Raw genomic sequence first — 19,859 nt, 5'->3', positions numbered from 1 at the left:
GACGCTATGCAGTCTCTGTCACCTGTTTTCCTGAAGATTTTCCAGAATTGTCGAGGACGCGCGTTATGCATTTGCCGCAGAGATGCATTAAAACACGATACACCAGCCCTCTTATTTATCTTAATTAGTCACTTATACTTACGAAAATCTCTATTCGTTTCCAACTTACTATGTACAGAACGTGTCCTTTTATGGACCTGTTTTGACCGGCGGTAAATTGTCCGTCGAGTCCTAGATGATAATCCATATCTTCTTTGTACCGTATTTTGGCGGGGGCAATTAGTTAATCTGGTTTCGGGATCCGGTTTGTCCCGCTATTGAAGTGTGAACGGTCCAGTTGAGGAATTGTCGTATACAGCCCGTCCAGCCTAGCGCCGATTTTGTGTTCGGTGAAATCAAACGTTTTAGAGTCGATGGTGAAATGTGCCAGTAGATTTAAACGCTTAGGACATATTTAACACATATCTCTCTCTAGTAATCCCTCATTCTACGATCATACGATGAATTTAATGAATCTCAACCTTCTTGCTGGAAAACATCGACCAGAAAACCTTACTGATATAAAATTCCAATATAATATTTAAAGGGGTTCATATCTGTCCCCATTTGATATTCTGTTTTAGGGGGTCAACGTCCAGTTTGGCAACTTTCAGCTGCGCCGCATATTCAAAAATATATAAAAACTTAGATTTTTTTTCTAGTGTCCAACCATGAGTGGTACATTCGGTTGAAACGCAAATTAGGTTATCAACTAGGCCACATTTGCAACCAACACAGAAAGTCCCCACTCTTACAAGAAATCCTTTAATTTCCCAACGCTACAAAACTCGAATTCATCAAAACACTCAAAGTCCATTTTCAACCATACGAAAATAAAGGTAATATATAACCATCAGAAGCAATATTGATAATTACAAACCAGTATAAAATCTTATTTTTGCGATTTCTTTTCACAAATCTCAATGTTCAGTGAAATGGCGGTGCGCAGTGGGCAGACCCCTTTCGCGCGTAATCTCAAACTCAAGCGGGTACAGATCAGTCGTCAGGAAAGATATTTAAAAAAATTCAACGCAGGCTTAAACTGCAAATAACCCTCTTTAACCTCTGTGAAAACAGGAAATATAGCTTGAAGAGATACTTAGATATTTTAAAATTAATAAATATTGCGATTTCTTTTACGCACGGTTAGGATATGCGGTCCTTGGTTTCACATCGTCACTGTTCTCAATTGTTGCGTTCAAAAATTCCAAGAATCGCCAGCAAATATCTGCATTTCATTTCCTTTAAAATGGTGTATAAATTGATTTCGTCGAGCAAGGGACTGCAGAACTATATGATATTCAATCTAAACTTATGTTTTAAAATTGAGCGCAAATTATCGCAACAATAGGGACCTCGAGGGACCGCCACAAAATGGCGCCTAGAAACTGGAAACTTCTTTATTAAAAAACTGTCTACTAGGTGTTGTTTCCATCTTATAGTTGTTGCCGGGTTGGGCTTCTTCAGTGTGGATTTTTTTGATGATTTTAATTTCGCAAATAATGGCCGCATGCACATCAGATACAAGTGGTTCGAAATCTAAAACATCAAAATTCTTTATAATCTGGAACGACAGGTTATGATTGCGATTTCTTTTACGCACGGTTAAGATATGCGGTCCTTGGTTTCACATCGTCACTGTTCTCAATTGTTGCGTTCAAAAATTCCAAGAATCGCCAGCAAATATCTGCATTTCATTTCCTTTAAAATGGTGTATAAATTGATTTCGTCGAGCAAGGGACTGCAGAACTATATGATATTCAATCTAAACTTATGTTTTAAAACTGAGCGCAAATTATCGCAACAATAGGGACCTCGAGGGACCGCCACAAAATGGCACCTAGAAACTGGAAACTTCTTTATTAAAAAACTGTCTACTAATGTCTATTTATTAATTGATGAGACCTGTTTTTCTTGGATATTTTGCTTACTTTTTGGGGTACATACCTCATTTATGTCTTAACAGAATGCCAAAAATCGCGGACAACAACTGAATATCCGATATATTTCCAGTTCTGTACCAATTAGATGGATTGGCAAAAAGACTCCTTAAGTCCAGTTGAATGAGAGAGAAAATCCTCCATTTTGTCAAATTTCTTGGATTTGAACATTGTTACCATGCCTACGCCACCCTGATTTAGTTGTTGAGACCCCACAAGAAAAATAACTTCATTTCGTAGGCATGGTGACAATGTAAAAATTCAAGAAATTTCACAAAATGGAGGATTTTCTCTCTCATTCAACTGGACTTAAGGAGTCTTTTTGCCAATCCATCTAATTGGTACGGAACTGGAAATATATCGGATATTCAGTTGTTGTCCGCGATTTTTGGCATTCTGTAAAGACATCAATGAGGTATGTACCCCAAAAAGTAAGCAAAATATCCAAGAAAAACAGGTCTCATCAATTAATAAATAGACATTAGGTGTTGTTTCTAATGGCCGCATGCACATCAGATACAAGTGGTTCGAAATCTAAAACATCAAAATTCTTTATAATCTGGAACGACAGGTTATGATTAGTTCAAATGGTGCCAAGAGTTCAGACTTTTCAAACACATATTAGTAATCAGAATTTCTTTATTGGCATAAATAAAATGTTCATAACGTTCATAGAGTAAGTTCATAATTACAAATTAAAATCTCCAAAATATCTTGAGTATATAAGTTTTCAATATAATAAACTTTCTATATGGCAGACAATAATTTCATAATTTATGTATATACGCAAAATAATTAACATTGTTATCCCGAATATAGGTAATAAGAAAGTAAAGGAAATGTAAAGAGATTATATAATGCTTGTGCATAGATCAAGTTCATTCAAGTCTTGGAAGTTAAGTTGATTAACACTAGAATTTTCACGCTTTTCTTTAACCTAACAATCGACTTTTTAGGTCACAATAACATGAGCGGTGACTGGTCACAATATGGACTGATCGAAAATGGAAATTTCTTTAAAACTTTAACACAGTTTGCACAAATTCTGAGCTCCATTTATATGTCATAAAAAGAGGATCAACACATTTAGACCAGATACTTTTCTTAATTGTTCACATTTTCACGATTTTCGACAGATTTTATTAAAGTTATCATGTTTCTTCACAATTTGTATCAAATTAATCAAAAAGTAACTGATTTTGTTTGATATCACGTGCTTCCGCTATCAGTGCATAGTAGCTTCATCGCGTAAATAAGGTACCCGATGAAGCTACTACAGTGGGACCTCGCTACAACGAACTTCACGGCACCAGAAAATATGTTCGTTATTACCATGGATTCTATAACTCTTCTGCGTATAACCGATAGTTCGTTATATCCAGTATGAAATTAATCAAATTCTTTTACTTGGGATGAAATTCTTTATTTGTTATATCCGATGAATCGTTATATCAGAGTTCGTTATAACGAGGTTCCACTGTATAAGATCTCAAATAAAATCAGTTTTCAGGTGGCTGATACTGGTTTTGTTCATTCACTACCGATTGCGACCAGCCCCTGTGCACTAGTTGGCAAACGAACTATGACATCACGAGTAAGACCCTATATAGTCATTCAAAAAATGAGGTTTATCTCGTTAACGCATCTATGATTTTCGATCGTCCTAAAAACTCTCTAGGTCATCCTGCACCAAATGGATTAAAACCTGACGGAAGTGAGGCTGCCATGTTGCGAAAACCTGCCACCCTAGACCGGGTGCGGAGCTACATGCGCTGCTTAGATGTCATTATTTACCAATCAGAAATTATCTCTTTGTTTCAGCCTGGGTTTTTCTAGTTATAGTTCTTCCGCGTGAAATTCGCCCCAGCGATTATACAAGCAATCCGATTGGTGCCACAAATTTTCTTTCAGCACACCCCCGTTGTGTGGCAGGATTTCATGCCACAGCCGAGTCTAGCGATGCCATCAGGTCCGAATCCCTGCCGTAGCGACGACGCTCTAGCTATGATTCACTCAAACAGCTTTGATATACAACTCGAGCGGAGGATCCGGCCTCATGGTGACGCGTATCTTTTTCGTGTAATTGCTGCCGGGGATCTTCGTAAATCGAAACGACCTCAACGCGCGAGCGACGATCATTTTCATTTCGAGCAACGCGAATTTATAACCGATGCACATACGAGGACCGGCTACGAATGGCAAAAACTTCGACGAATCGACTTCCTTTCGGTAGAATCGGTCGGGATCGAACGTATCTGGGTCATCCCAAAATTGTTCATTCCTGAATGAAAAAATTAACAAAGATGTGGTATCGGTGCTCATACAGAAAAAGTAGCGATTCCTATCAAGGGGCGAGAGGAGAGGGGCTAATAAGAATGCTTCACTCTTGGAATGTAGCATCCGTGTTTACCAGGCTTTGGATTGCCACCCACCGAAGCTCACGCCAACACAAACCCTGGCCGCAAACCCTTCATTGCTGCTGAGCGGCAACCTGTCCACCTAAGAATCCATGGGTGGTGTAATAGACCAATAAAGCCTCAGCAGGCAGGGTTTGTGTTGGTGTGAGCATAGGCGGGAGGCAAAATCAAAGCCTGGCAAGCGAGGATGGGAATTTAGAAGTAGGCATTCCCAGTTTGTCAGGACCATCACAAATCAGAGAGCCCGGCATTAAAATAGTTCAATGAAGAATTTATAATTCTACGAAAAATTTATTAAGACTATACATGTATATGTCTGTATGAATCTTGATTCTATGCATATGTTGAATGTGTGTTTTGTCAAAATCATTTTCTTTCGCCCCTCAACCCATTACTGGCAGGTTTGAAGTTTCCCTTCCCTAATTGAGTGGAAAGGAAAGGCTAGATCGAAACCCTGCCGGGATTCGAGCCTACAAACTGTACCAGTTGCTACCAAAATATTTCTACCAGCAGAAACTTCATAATGATCTGCATTTGGGCTATTTTATTAGATCAATATATCTATTTATTTCACAATAAGCTTTTAAGTCCAGGAGCTCAAAGATTAGACAATTCATAATTGTTATTAACAATGGTATTGTTACCGAATGGAACTCCAGGGCTGAAATACCCAATTCTTATTTGGATCCAACTCCAGGGTCGAAATACACCACAAAACAAACGACCATGCCAGACGTAGAATAATTCAACATACGTTAATTAGAGAGTACTGTGGCTGGGATAGAGGTGGTTACAAACAGATAAATCTATATAGGTATAAGTTTAGCTGTTAGGCTGAAAAAATACCTAATTTCTCCTTTCCGCTGAGCTTAAAAGTTAAACCGGCCAGTCGCCTATCTACCCACTGTACATTACTTTTTTGAAAATCATGATCAAGCTTACCGTAACAGACCCATCAGCTAATGAAATGAAGTGATTACAAATTTTATCGCGATTTACAAAATGACCAAAAGTTGATTAGGAGAAACGATATAATGGCATAATTTCTTTTTAGCTTTTATCAAGTATAACACTGAATGGACTTTAGAAGTCAGTATACTATATACACACTATACAATAACTGAGTAACAATATTCAAACAAAGCTGCGCTGATCTATCCTAGTAATACCTAAATACAATGGAACCTTTTGTCAATGAACTTAAGCCGATCTACAAATCTATTCATTACCGGGGATATCAAAAATACATAAAGAGGCTCTTTATGTATTTTTAATCATATCTGATATGGATGGTCACTGATAGCTCGTCATATTCAGTACAGTATAAAGATTCACTAAATTTTCTCTTGAGAGACGAAATTATAGGTATATCTATAATATGTTTGCGTTAGGTTCCATGTATTCATTGTTGAGCAAAATTCAACCAGCGTTAAGACAAATTAATCTAGTTTAATATTAACATTGGAAAGTGGCATCGTTTAGCTTACTCAACATACCTCATCATAGCACCAGTTGCTAACAAAATATTTGTACCAGCAGGAACTTCGTAACCACCCAAAACATCGTGATCTTTTGATTTTCTTACGACCATAACAACTGGAGGTGTGAATCTACATAAACAAAGGCCAAAAACGCATGAAAGTACCTTTTAATGTTCATTATTCTATTTTCAACGCTAAATGCATGTATATGCAAATCATACATCTTTCATTAGATTTCTGCGAGGAAAGAAAAACTCTTGACTTAAATAGATACGTAGTCTGTTTGATATGCTTATTTGATTACACTCTCAGGAATTAGGGGGAAGTCTCAGGGGCCCGGACCCTGCCTTCCCACAGAGGTAACCTCCTTTTCATCTAGAAAGAGATCGATGAAACCTGCAAATTTAACGCTCATCCGGGGTTGACCCTGAGTGGCCTTTGACATGGGTGCTCTATCCGAGAAATGCCTTTTGGGACCATTCATTAAGTACGTTCGCAAACCCTCAACGACCTCAACGGCAAAAGCGTACGATCTACCTGCAAAGCTAGTTAGCTATTTACACAAAGCGTACGTACTTCAAAAATCAAAGTGCTCTAATTTCTACGGTATAATTTTGTAGTAGCCTGGACCTTACTCATCTGTAGGTATTAATTCAGCCATGAGTCTGGAACAAGATAATGAATTCATTGCCCTTTTCAAAATGCTGCATCCTAGTAAATCCCTTCAAGAGGGGCAAACTTATGGCATGATACGGTAATTAAAGTCTCAAATAATTTATCTATACTTTAAAAATAAAACAGACCAGTAGACTACTAACAAGTGTTTGTTTTTGTTTTTTATACTACATGATTAATCATTGAGCACGTAAGGTCATCGGCAATATAGTACGATGTGCGTACAGAAGGTAGGAACTTGAAAAAAGGTCCTATTTTTGCGTACGTACTGAATGAACAGTGCCTTTCTTCTCTTCTGGACCCTGGGCTTTCAATTTCCCTAGATCGGCTCCATGGGTCGTTGCAAATAAATGAACGATATTGGGTGACTTTGCCCAAATGCATTGCCATCCAACATTCAATACCGCAACATCCAACATTCTCCACATCGTAATACGTCAGATTATTGTCGCTTTAATCAGCCGCCATCTTTTTCCCAAGTAACCCACTCGCCAAGGCCACACCCATCTGTATCACATGAGAGGCAAAACTAATGTGGCCTATTTTTTTCAAGGGGTTTGGTCGACAATTTTGCCCATGATGATTTCTTTCCTGAAGGTTATTGAAAAACTGAAGTTAGGCCTGCTCCCAAGCCTGAAAGCGTATATGTACAATTGGAAACAGATGCGTTTAAAACATTATGATCCATAACATTTATTAACGATCAATGATAAATCGTCATTCTGAATCATGATACCAGAAAACTATGGTCTCAAATAGTCCCAGTCAACTTGCTTCTGCCAGCCCCGGATAGTGAAACAACTCAATATTAATACAATCCACCTTACCTCAGCGTTTCATTGATGACTGCGTCCAAATATGGCATCTTTTCAAACGTTTCGTAGCTTAAATCATTTGTGTTCTCTTGCATCAGTACGTTATGGATCTCATCCCTCAGATGATTTTGTATGTGAATATGATCGGCCAGGTGATATAAGACCCATGTTACACCGACACTGGTTGTCTGTTGAAAGAGTCATAGGCATTTGAACAAAGATGCAGTGTTGTTTATTTCAACAAATATCAGTTAAACAGTTTAGAACTGATTGAAGATCTGAAGAAATCAGTAACTGAGCAAATCTTCTTACTTAATTGATCTTTAGTTGGGAAATTTTTCTGATGAACTTAAGACTAACGATATACATACATACAACGATATACATCACTGTGACTTTGCTCCATGAAATCAAAACTCTGCCTTTTGTTAATTGGCCATATCTCAAGGAACGATTTTCAAAATTATTTGATTTGATTCATTTTCATTAGAGATTATTTGATTTGATTCATTTTCATTAGAGATAATTACAATTACAACTACAAATTGCAGCAAGCATTTGAGCAAAATGCTATGATGTATTACCAAAACCACTGATAAACACTACAACCATTTTTTGACAATAAATTGAGAATCCCACACTAATAAAATGAGAAAAATGAAGTCCAAACAGTTTCTTTTAAGCTAATAATTTATTGATTTCAACTGTAACTAATAGTCATCAGGAATCAGTAATAGCTTAATAAAGGCAACGTAAGTTTGGAATTAATGTACTAAAAAATATTCAAATACCGAAATCTAACAATAGTATAGGGATATAGCGACGAGCGACATTCATGTGCCTACCTCATGGCCTGCCAAAAGGAAGGTCAATACTTCATCCCTGAGTTCTTCAGAAGTCATTCCTTGTCCAGTTTCTTCATCCTTAGCCATCATCAGCATACCAAGAAGATCGTAATCGATGTTCCCACCATCTGTAAAACAGGTGACAGTACAAAAATGTTTAATCTCTGCTTTCCAGACCAGTCCGATGTTTGACGAGTCATGCGACCACAAACATACGTCAGGCATGTAAGATACTGTAGCCGTGTTATTAAATGTAATGTATTTCATATGAGGTGTCACGAAAACATGACTTGCGCCGAGTCAACTGTGGTTCTATGTCATGTACAAGACTTACCGGTGGAAATCTTTTCCATACGTTCATGAATCACGGAAAGAACGACTTCATCAGCAGCTTTCAAATGATGTCGCATTCGACTCATATTTGGTAAAAATGGAATGTACTGATAATAAGGTAACAACATTTCCCAACTAAAAATAAATATAGTAACTAGGGGTCATATATAATAGTAACTGGGACTTAAGTCCCAAGTGGGCTAAAACAACGATATAAATGTACAGGATGGTTTCATTATTGTTTATTGTTCAGTTATATGAAAAACAATTTTTTAAGATCCCAGCGGTAGAGTCAGGGGCTGTGGGCATACCTCCCTCTATAAGTGGCTGTGGAAATTCTAAAAATGAGATCATCAAATTCTAAATGTTTTCTGCTACCCCGGTATTTGTGTTGGAATACAGGTTTCTTTACAGTTGCTCTTCACCCTATATCGCCCTTCCCAAAAAAGAAATCCTGGCAAATCAAACCCATCTATTTTGACGGGCAGCTGCTCAATAATATTCTATCCCACTAGCCAGGTGTCAAGTGATCACTTAATTGCAGAGGATACTGGCACTTTAAATACGCGTAATTATTATCATTATTATTATCCTGGAATTTGTTAATTTCCGTGCTAATGACAGCTAACTGAACCATCCATCCTTGCAGGGTTTCGAACCGAAAGTCTTTAGATGCCATGGTATGAACCCTCGACAGCCACATGCCAGGGTTCACAGTCCATCTTGACTCAGAAGATAGGATTGAGGATAAAACGTTAATTGTATATAAACTTCAGTCACGTATTTCCCCTTTTTGTGCTAAGGCATATACGGCTGTAAAGAAACAATACCGAAATAAAACCCTTAGTCTACCTTGGATAAATGCCACCGATGACGCCTTGAAAGTGCTTATTGATCTCATTGTCCGGATCATGAAGACAGTCGAAGTTGTAACTAAATGCGCATAAACCTATAACATCCAACGTCTGAAAATATGCATTCACATCACGGCTTCAACAGAAGTTGGAAATAATTTTGATTATAGCAAACAAAGCAGAACAACTTATCGCGGTGAGCATGCATCGCTGTTGACTAGGTCATACCATTCTCATTAGATCTTCGAATACTGGAACTATACACTTATCGCCGTCAATTTTCTTATCCATCTTACTAGTCCACAGGTCGACCAACTCGACGCTCTTCTTTTTGAATATGGGCATCATCTCTAAACAACAGCAGAGATGTTGTGATGATTTATTAAAGGGCTCACGAGTGATCGATCTGCAGCCTCGGGGCCTTACCAATCAAGACATTCAACATTTTCCATGACTACAGTTAAACCACGCCTTACTCGGATATGGCCAACTTCAGACTTTTGACTTACTTGGACAAAAACTAAATCATTTTTCTGACTGCTCAACATATTTCCCTATCCTTTTAACTACCTAATTTTACCAATTTTACCAATTCCAGTTTGTCCGAGTTAGGCGGATCCTTCTTAAATACGAAACAAAATTGCTAAATCCGAAATGAAATTACAAAATGGTCATTCTTTAGCGGGTCCTGCTGAAGTACGGTAAGAAATACGAAAAGAAATGGTAATTTTTTGGGTTATAACTGCACTCTATTACCAGTAAACTCCCGAGTTAAGCAATGTTTACAGTTGTCACTCACTTTTAATAGACTTGATAGTAAAAGCTGGATTCGCTAGTTTCCTGTGCTGCCGATGGACATCACCATTTGATGTGACGAGTCCGTTACGCAGAACAAATGAAAGAAGCCTGAAATGTAAACAGCACGCAAATAGGCTATATAATGTCATATATTCCGCATACATTTGCAAAACGAAACTACAGCTATGCTAGCAAAACCCTTCAGTCGAACATAAGGTTCTACAAATATGGCTTTGGCAGCCTTGTTGGATGACCTACATAGGTCAAAAACTCCCCACAAAAAACAACAGGGCTCATCCTCCTATACATTAACAATGGACCCTCGTTACAATTTATCACTTACCTGGAAGTACAATCCTAGAATTTCATCTCAAATAGGACAATTTTAATAATAATGTCATATTGGAACGAACTATCGGTTAGAACAAACTTATTTTTCTGTTGCGTGAAGAGTTTATTGTAACAAGATTTCGCTGTAGTAAATGAATACTTTTTTTGCGCACGTACCCAATCTCAGTCGATTTCTCGAAATTCTTCTGATTCGTTACCATGATATATTTCATGATGTCCGGATCGGAGACAAGAACTCTTGGCATTCCGCGAAAGAAATAGTATCGAAATATAACACCGTAACGCTTCATCCATCTACATTCCAGCGATGAAAAACAAAAGTAGCATCAGTTTAAGTTCGAAGCTCACAGAAATTTAAGCAAGGTTGGCCTAGTTTAAAAAGTCCCAAAATATAATTTAAGTGATAATAAAATTTTCTTCCACCTTATGATGGCTAGCTAGCATTAATGCTAGCTTATATCAAGCTACGACATCCCAAACTACGACTGATCAGTGGGGGCAGTGCTTATAATCACACTTATAAGTGCAGCCTTTAGGCTTGCGCTGTGTTCCTCATCTTAACAAATTCAAACGTAAATATCGAAAATGAAAACCACTAATTTTGTAAGATTCATACCAGATTAAAATAGATATATACTAAGCTATATACTATACATAAAAACTCTGATTTTAGTACCACAAGGACGCATTGTACTACTGAGTATATGTCCATTTCTGATTGGCTAGAATTATTGCGTTCAGTTGTTGGCTGATCAGATGGTAACTGGCGCCTACCTTAGGGCGCTAGTTACTGATAAATCAAGTTTTCCAGCCCAACATAACCCAGCATTTAGTTAACAGCAAAAACATTTTTGGTTTCGTTTTATTCAATCGTCGAAACTCGAAGGTAAAAATTCTGAATAAAATTCTATCGCAGGAATTTTTCTATTAAGGATTTGTGACATTGCATTTTTCATCCTCCCTCAGCGAGGAATCAAACCTGAGGGTATCGCAAGGTTCTGCCACAGCAAAAAATGCTGCCTGATGAATAGGTCCAGTTGGATTGATGAAAATAGAAGAATAACCAGGCGTGAAACTTGATTTCTGGCTAATAATGATATTTTGGCCAAGTAGCATCTGGATACCATCTGGTTCAAATCCCGGTCGACAGAGGACGAGCATTTGCGGCAAGATACGGAAGATCAGTTTCAACTGCTCGTTTATTACTTTGTCGTCGTCTCCATTGGTTCTTTACTTTTCAAAGCTTCTCTCATATTTCCGATCAAAGGATAATACGGTTTACCAGGCATCTGAAAAATTCAAATGCCATAAGACACCGACCAAGTGCTAAAGTGGTCAGCGGTACTAGAGAGGTTTAAGAGCTAGAGACTTACATTTCGCAAAGGTGACAGAAACGGCTGAATAAATAACTTATAGAAAATCCATGTCATATAGAAAATAATCGCATACCACAAACAGTTCCAACAGCCATCCCTTAACTGCGTCAAAAATTCCATCTGATAAAGACATGCAATTGATAACAAATAACAATCAGTCAGGAACACTTTCCAAAAACGGCTTATTCTGCCAATTTCGGCGTTTTCCGCCAATAACGGCGGAATCAGCCATTTATGGATTACTCAGTTTTAAACTGCTTCTGCCAATTTAGCCGAAATCGGCGTTTTCTGCCATTTTTGGCTTGTTCTTAAAAAACGCCATTTCCGCGGTTTTCAGCTGTTACAGTTTTTAAAACTACATCGCCAGAAACGCGTTTTAGCTTAGATAGTTTTACAGGTGCTATTTATAGTGCTTAGTTCGATGGGAGTCCCTATTATGACATCATCGCTTTTCTGCTGGCATACATTTGTATATTTGCGCCGAAAAATTAATCTCATTGATCCATTCCAGGCTTCAAGAAAGAATCAAATATAAATGTACGGGTTTCCGATGGCAAATGTATTTGAATTCTGTTCTTTCTGTATACCTGTATTCTATGTAATAAATATATACATACATGTATCCCAAATTGTTTCGAAAATGTTTGTTTTATCTTGAAATGAATCTAGATACAGCTGTATTGATTTTGAGTGTTGTAACGTCATCGGCCACCAATTCATTCAATCACTACCCATCACAAGTCCAATTAGCTGGGAGGCATCGAAGATGTTAATTACCTTCAATTAACCAACATCTTAACATGCAGTCCAATATATCCCTCAACCATTCTATGCTTTATTAGGCAAGATAAGACCATGGGCAAAACTTAAAACTAGATTTTTGATACACTAGTTTATACATGATCCATGATTGATTTGTCTTATGAGAATGATAATTATAATAATTATTTTATCTTTATTATATAATATTTACACATCCATTCACCTCAGCAAATTAATTATTTTATTCCGAAAAAAAGTACCGTGTAGACACTAGGGAAAACGTCTAAGCGGGTGGGGGAATCCTCTTATACAACAAGTGGACTGCCAATAATGGCTTAATAGTTTATGATTATAAAACTAGCTACGCCAAAAACGGCGGAATACGCCAGAAATGGCGAATGTTTTTATGTGTACCCATGGCAACGTTTAATTGAAAACTTTATAATAGTTTTTAAAACTAGTTCCCAAATTCATTTTTAACAAAAATCATGATTAATAAACTTGTTTCATACTGTAGTAGTTTTGAGAGTTTTCCCGGAGTTTTTGGGCTGCATATGACGTAATCATTTAGAAAAACGTGAATTTGACCACTTTACCTAGCTCAAAAATCTCCATCCTTGCGTCATATGAAAGCTTATCGTCTGCTCGAGATTATGACGTAATCGGCAACATGCGCTAATTTGACCGGAAGTGCGCAAAAAACTTTAAAGCAAAACTCGAAACTTAGTGAGCTGAAACTGGCTGATTAAGCCATATAAACGACTGTAAAAGTTTCAAAACTGAGTGATCCATAAACGGCTGATTCTGCCGTTATTGGCAGAAAACGCCGAAATTGGCAGAATAAGCCGTTTTTGGAAAGTGTTCCTGACTGACAATTTCAGTAAGGTAGTAAAACTAGGAAAAAGGGTAAACCTAAATATGGTGATGCGACAGCTGAAAATTTTCGATAGAAAATGGTCGAGAAATCAGGATTTAGTGGAGAGGTGTGCCTGGGTAGGGTAGGGTCCCGCATTGATGCAGAGTATGCTGTCTGAACTTCGATTTGATCGCTATGATTGCTAAACCCGATTGAATAAGCCGCCATTTTTGGTTTCAAAGACTAGGCCGGCGGTACGAAGAACTCCATTTTTGGTGTAATTCTCTATTTTACAGTTTATATAATCAATCGTCATTTTCTATAGTAGGGTGATCTGCCACAACCACAGAGCTTGTATGAATTGATGTTATTTCAGTATTTTTCAAGCCTTTTAAGAAAGTTTGTTTAAGAAAACACTTTTTAAGAATGAAAAAGTACCTCCGTGATTGCGTAATGCAAGTGCTTCCTATATGCCGGTTGTGGCCTCGGAACCCTGATCCCTGACTCGAAAGCACCAACTATTCTGAATCCGCATTTTCTATTTTACCAAACCAAATTCGTGTGGAGCTCGGTTCGAATTTTTAAAATCACCGTACTACTTTTTTACACTTTTTCCTGGCACAACAAAAAACTATGGCTTCTCTTATCGATGCGTACCAAGATAAGGAAAATGCCTCAGTTACAAGACCTCGATATGGCGGCAATCCAGGATTGAGAGGTAGGTCTACTGTCAAAATTTCTAACTAATAAAACTTAAAAAGGCCTGGCATTTTTATTTTGGTAAGCAGTCAGGAACACTTTCTAGTTAGTTACCTAATCGTTGGTGGTAAGCTTTTTATAATCGGATGGGCTTATACCAACGTTAGGGATGACAAGGACCAAAACTCGGTTGAAAAAAGTAACACTTCAAAAATATACTTTCTATTCACTTCAGTCCATAATTAATGGCTTAATTCACAAACTAACACAGGTACCTTTCGAAATAATCCAATTTTATGTATGTTTCGAGTGATTAATCAACATTATTTTGAGAAATTAATTAATTTCTCAGCAAATTTCGCCATTAGCCGCCATTTCTCTGTATTGCACATGTGGCATGATAAGACAAGGGGACCTACAAGGATTTTTATAAAACTTCCAAGACGAAACGACAATTTTTATTTTTGATGGTTTTCCAACTTACATTTCAAATCTTCGTGTTTTCCAAGATAAATAATGAAGTAATAAATTTTGGTAAAAGAAAAATGGGAATAAGTGTTGATTTCTTAATTTTTTCAATTTCGTCGTTTCGCTTCGTGAGTTTGTGCTGTTGTCCTGGCCTCAGTCCACAGGTGCCAGCACCTCCAGTAATTTTCAAAATGGCAGCTGTTGACTGGACGGAAATTTACTCTCACTTTACGGCCGATTTGCACATGGATTAAGATCGTCAGGTGAGGTGTTATAGGTATCAGACAAACTACGAATCTGTTGTGCGTCGATTACAGCAAAAATTAGACGGATATCTTAAGAGACAATGAAATGCCAGGCAAATTACTCGTCAGTCAAATTGGCTGACGAAGATTTCATACAAAAATGACCTTCCCATTCCTGACTGTGGTTTGTGAAAATATCCGATCGTGAAACTAAACCACAGACAGGTTACTGACTAGAACACTTTCCAAAAACGGCTTATTCTGCCAATTTCGGCGTTTTCCGCCAATAACGGCAGAATCAGCCGTTTATGGATCACTCAGTTTTGAAACTTTTACAGTCGTTTATGGCTTAATCAGCCAGTTTCAGCTCACTAAGTTTCGAGTTTTGCTTTAAAGTTTTTTGCGCACTTCCGGTCAAATTAGCGCATGTTGCTGATTACGTCATAATCTCGAGCAGACGATAAGCTTTCATATGACGCTAGGATGGAAATTTTTGAGCTAGGTAAAGTGGTCAAATTCACGTTTTTCTAAATGATTACGTCATATGCAGCCCAAAAACTCCGGGAAAACTCTCAAAACTACTACAGCATGAAACAAGTTTATTAATCATGATTTTTGTTAAAAATAAATTTGGGAACTAGTTTTAAAAACTATTATAAAGTTTTCAATGAAATGTTGCCATGGGTACACATAAAAACATTTGCCATTTCTGGCGTATTCCGCCGTTTTTGGCGTAGCTAGTTTTATAATCATAAACTATTAAGCCATTATTGGCAGTCCACTTGTTATATATGAGGATTCCCCCACCCGCTTAGACGTTTTCCCTAGTGTCTACAGGGTACTTTTTTTCGGAATAAAATAATTAATTTGCTGAGGTGCACGGATGTGTAAATATTATATGTTAGAAATAAAAATAAAATAATTATTATAATTATCATTCTCATAAGACAAATCAATCATGGATCATGTATAAACTAGTGTATCAAAAATCTAGTTTTAAGTTTTGCCCATGGTCTTATCTTGCCTAATAAAGCATAGAATGGTTGAGGGATATATTGGACTGCATATGATGTTGGTTAATTGAAGGTAATTAACATCTTCGATGCCTCCCAGCTAATTGGACTTGTGATGGGTAGTGATTGAATGAATTGGTGGCCGATGACGTTACAACACTCAAAATCAATACAGCTGTATCTAGATTCATTTCAAAATACAACAAACATTTTCGAAACAATTTGGGATACATGTATGTATATATTTATTACATAGAATACAGGTATAAAGAAAGAACAGAATTCAAATACATTTGCCATCGGAAACCCGTACATTTATATTTAATTCTTTCTTGAAGCCTGGAATGGATCAATGAGATTAATTTTTCGGCGCAAATATACAAATGTATGCCAGCAGAAAAGCGATGATGTCATAATAGGGACTCCCATCGAACTAAGCACTATAAATAGCACCTGTAAAACTATCTAAGCTAAAATGCCGTTTCTGGCGATGTAGTTTTAAAAACTGTAACAGCTGAAAACGGTGGAAATGGCGTTTTTTAAGAACAAGCCAAAAAGGATGTAGCGTTGGCATTTGTCAGTAACCGTGGTTTTGTTTCACTAATATAGTATTATATTTTCAAGCCCTTCTGATTGTAAGCTTACCATCAATGATTGTGTAACTGATTATGTCATTGATATAATATCCACTTGCAACCTTAGCATAGGTTATACTACGCTAGTGTTATTGGAAAGGTGATACGTCTATAATTTTTTCCTTCAAGCGGGTAAAAGTTTCCAGAGTCGACAAAAAAGTTTGGTCACTCCGAGAAAAGCGCTTGGCACGGTGAATCAAGACTTGAAGATACGACAACAGGACTTGAAGAAGGATGCAGCTGGCAAAACAATGAAAAAGCCATCGTCATCGATCCGACCCGCCACACAGCCGCAGAAAGGGCTGAATATTAAACGGTCGACTAAACAAGAAGTTAGTACTGAAAAGAAGGTACTGTAACTGCTTTTGTTGGTTCTCATAGACTAAAATTGAAGAAAAATCAACTGAATTACGAGGAAAAACTGTAGGCCTACGTTTTTTTACTAAATCAGTTTTGAAAATGGCTCAGAAAATCAAGTTGAAATGTCACTACTTGCAGTTTTTCTTCGTAATTGATGATCTTTTTTGGCAAGAATTTTTCATGGCATCTTATATTAGGCCTATATATTTGCAGGCCAATACTCCTGCAGATGATACTGAATTGATGCATATAAACAAAGCTAATGAAGGTTTGTATAAGGCTTCATGCCAGTGGTAATTGTACTCCCTTCAGTATTTTTGTGTGTCAAGTCTTGACCTTCCACTTATTGAAGGTATGGTTACCAAATTACCAATTTCTGGCATTTATATGTTCATTAGAAATGTCTCGAGGTCCTAAAGGAGGGATTTCAGGAAGCAGATTGATCAGATATATACATGCACGTTCTCCGCTTATTCCCCGGAAATAATCTTCTATGATTACACTGTTTCATTTCAACCCAGTAGACTTTTTAAAATGGATGGAAAAAAATTAGAACTTTTATACAATTCAAGTATTTTTCAACATGTGAACGTGGAAGGTTTGTGGAAAAACTAAAAATGGAGTGAGGGTAATGTTGATAGAATTCAAATCATGTGAGGGATGAAAAAAAATCACCAGAGGCAAAAATACCAAGGAAAAGAAAATGCGGAAGAAAATATTGAAATTCTTTCCTGGGAAAAATTGTGATGAAAATATTTCAGGGGCGGATCTGACTCCAAGTTGTAAAATTAGAAGGCCTACGTGTAATAAGACATTTTATCTTACAATTTTAGATGTTTTTGGAGATATTTTGGCTCCAGCTCACTGTCTTTCATCCTATATGGATAAGTTGAAATCGTGGCGGCACTTGTATCCGATGTGTATGGTAGTCGACAACGACAGTGATGACGAGGAATACACACCAACACACGTGGATTCTTTGCCTGGTATGTAGAATGGCAGGTTCCCAACGATTCATTGATTGCATAAAAAACCCTTAAAAAGAAAGTGCTTTTAAAGTTGAAACTCCTTTAATTTGAGCGAAATGCCCAAAACTTTTGAGAAATAGGCTGTTCGAAATGTTTTTGAAAAATGGGTGTCTGCTTAAGAACCGGTGAAAAATCATAAAAATATTGAGAGAAGTGGCTGGAAAAATTATTTGGTCCCCTTTTTATGCCATAAACCTTGGAGCTAAAAATTCATACACAAGCCATGTTAATGTTTAAGAATCTTATTTCAATCTGTCTAGATTGAGATTAGCGATCCAATCGGTAGGAGGTGCGAAAATTTGAAAATTCTACATTATATCGATCTACCCCTGCACTGTTACTCATTACTAGACGTATCGGCCCCACTCCGCGCGGTTGCGCCACCGCGCGGGATTTACGCGAAGCAGCAGAACACAAACACGGCCACTCTCTCAATTTTCAATGATAGAAATCGTGTGTGCATTTCAATTATTTCGGCTGTTAGGGTTTTAAGGCACAATATAAGTTGATGATGTGATATGGCGATGTTAATTAATGATAATTCCGCAGTGAAGCTAGTCACGAACGGTGCCGATTGAGTGTACAGCTGCCAAAAACACTGAAATGTGCGTAGTTGCGTAACTATTTGCTGTGAATTGCAGACGAAACATGAAGCCTTAACGGCCATTTGAAAAAAAATTATACCAATCGCAATTGTAAAATAAAAATGAGATAGAACCTAAGTTAAAATTCTGGCCATTTCTAAAATGTTATTAAATATTATTACTAATTTTTAGTCAGTGCGGAACGTTAACTTTTCAAACAATAATGAGGGGTGGTAGGTAGTCATGCAATTCAAGTCATCATTTATTACACGTTACTTCCGTGTTGTTGAAAATCTCGCGAGTCCTGGACTAAACCCCAATGAACAATGTGATCTGTGTGCTGGCCACAAATGCACACAGATCACACTACACTACCCATTACACACTCCAGTACCCACAGCTTTCATATATCCATCCAAATATTTAGTGGCTTTCTTCCTGGGTATATAAGGACAAATGACTTTACGAATGTCAATTGTTTTTTTCAGTTCCGAATTTCATCATCGATGAGCCGATACAGGACATCGAATTGGACGACTTTTCGTTGAACTTGTCTGATATTGTATTGCCCGATTTAAGTTTCTAGACAAAGGCGTGCTCATTTACTATGCTAGGTTAAGGACCATCTAAATTTGCCAAATTTCTTGCTTACACGTACTTATTGAATGCTTCCATTTAGTTCCTGTGATATTTTTGTAATACGGTAATTTTTGAAATGCGTTATTTCATTGGGACTTCATCGTTGATCTAATTTGTTCATATACAAAACGATTTAGTTTTGATGTAACTCAAGCTGCTAAACATCTCCTGAATATGACCAAAACACTGTTTGCTTTGGGCCATATTTTATTGTATTGAAAACCAATCAGTGTGCCTGTGTGTCGCAGCATTTTTCATATCTTCTTTTTTGTTTAAAACAGCGTAACACATTGAGTTATAAGTTCTGACCACAAGTAGACTAACTATATAAGAAGACCCAAGTTCACCTGGGCAGCTCTGATGTGATCATTTTCATAAAAATACCACATCGTTTTCATTGATTAGTGTATATCCTTTGCATTTATTTTTGTGACATTTGTAAATACGTTTTTAATATATTTTTCCAATAAAGTGCTTTGATAAAATAAATACAACCTCGGTCTTATTTCATCGTTATTGAAAAGGCGATTTAAAAGAATGTTCCCTTTTTGAACAAGCATGAAGCGACACAAGTTACGACCCCTATCAATTTTGGTAATCATCTTACTACTGATAATGGTGCGAAATATTCTCTAATTATTCGCCG

The 19,859-nt window shown here is 37.2% G+C and overlaps 2 protein-coding genes across 3 annotated transcripts; one reads left to right on the top strand and one right to left on the bottom strand.

The window, feature by feature from the left end:
• Positions 1 to 2,665: 2,665 nt before the first annotated feature.
• On the bottom strand, positions 2,666 to 14,000 carry LOC141900394 (uncharacterized). Of its 2 annotated transcripts, XM_074787275.1 has the most exons (12): positions 13,981 to 14,000; positions 11,922 to 12,044; positions 11,755 to 11,837; positions 10,705 to 10,842; positions 10,199 to 10,305; positions 9,628 to 9,749; positions 9,398 to 9,510; positions 8,547 to 8,680; positions 8,213 to 8,340; positions 7,380 to 7,555; positions 5,893 to 6,006; positions 2,666 to 4,260 (listed from the first exon to the last, which is right to left on the bottom strand). In XM_074787275.1, exons 2-12 carry the CDS (start codon positions 12,042 to 12,044, stop codon positions 3,993 to 3,995), a joined length of 1,506 nt encoding a protein of 501 aa, XP_074643376.1. In that variant the 5' UTR covers positions 13,981 to 14,000; the 3' UTR covers positions 2,666 to 3,992. The 2 variants fall into 2 exon arrangements, with proteins under 2 accessions (XP_074643376.1, XP_074643377.1); XM_074787276.1 differs by lacking the exons at positions 11,755 to 11,837; positions 13,981 to 14,000 and having other exon boundaries at positions 11,998 to 12,032.
• Positions 14,001 to 14,121: 121 nt separating this feature from the next.
• On the top strand, positions 14,122 to 19,680 carry LOC141900189 (uncharacterized). Its single transcript, XM_074786964.1, has 5 exons — positions 14,122 to 14,260; positions 16,732 to 16,952; positions 17,176 to 17,230; positions 17,796 to 17,948; positions 19,063 to 19,680. Exons 1-5 carry the CDS (start codon positions 14,176 to 14,178, stop codon positions 19,158 to 19,160), a joined length of 612 nt encoding a protein of 203 aa, XP_074643065.1. The 5' UTR covers positions 14,122 to 14,175; the 3' UTR covers positions 19,161 to 19,680.
• Positions 19,681 to 19,859: the final 179 nt, after the last annotated feature.

Source organism: Tubulanus polymorphus, chromosome 2 (assembly GCF_964204645.1).
Source record: "Tubulanus polymorphus chromosome 2, tnTubPoly1.2, whole genome shotgun sequence".
Taxonomy (NCBI): domain Eukaryota; kingdom Metazoa; phylum Nemertea; class Palaeonemertea; order Tubulaniformes; family Tubulanidae; genus Tubulanus; species Tubulanus polymorphus.
Note: the sequence above shows the minus strand (reverse complement) of the source record. Positions and strands in the feature narration are given on the sequence as shown.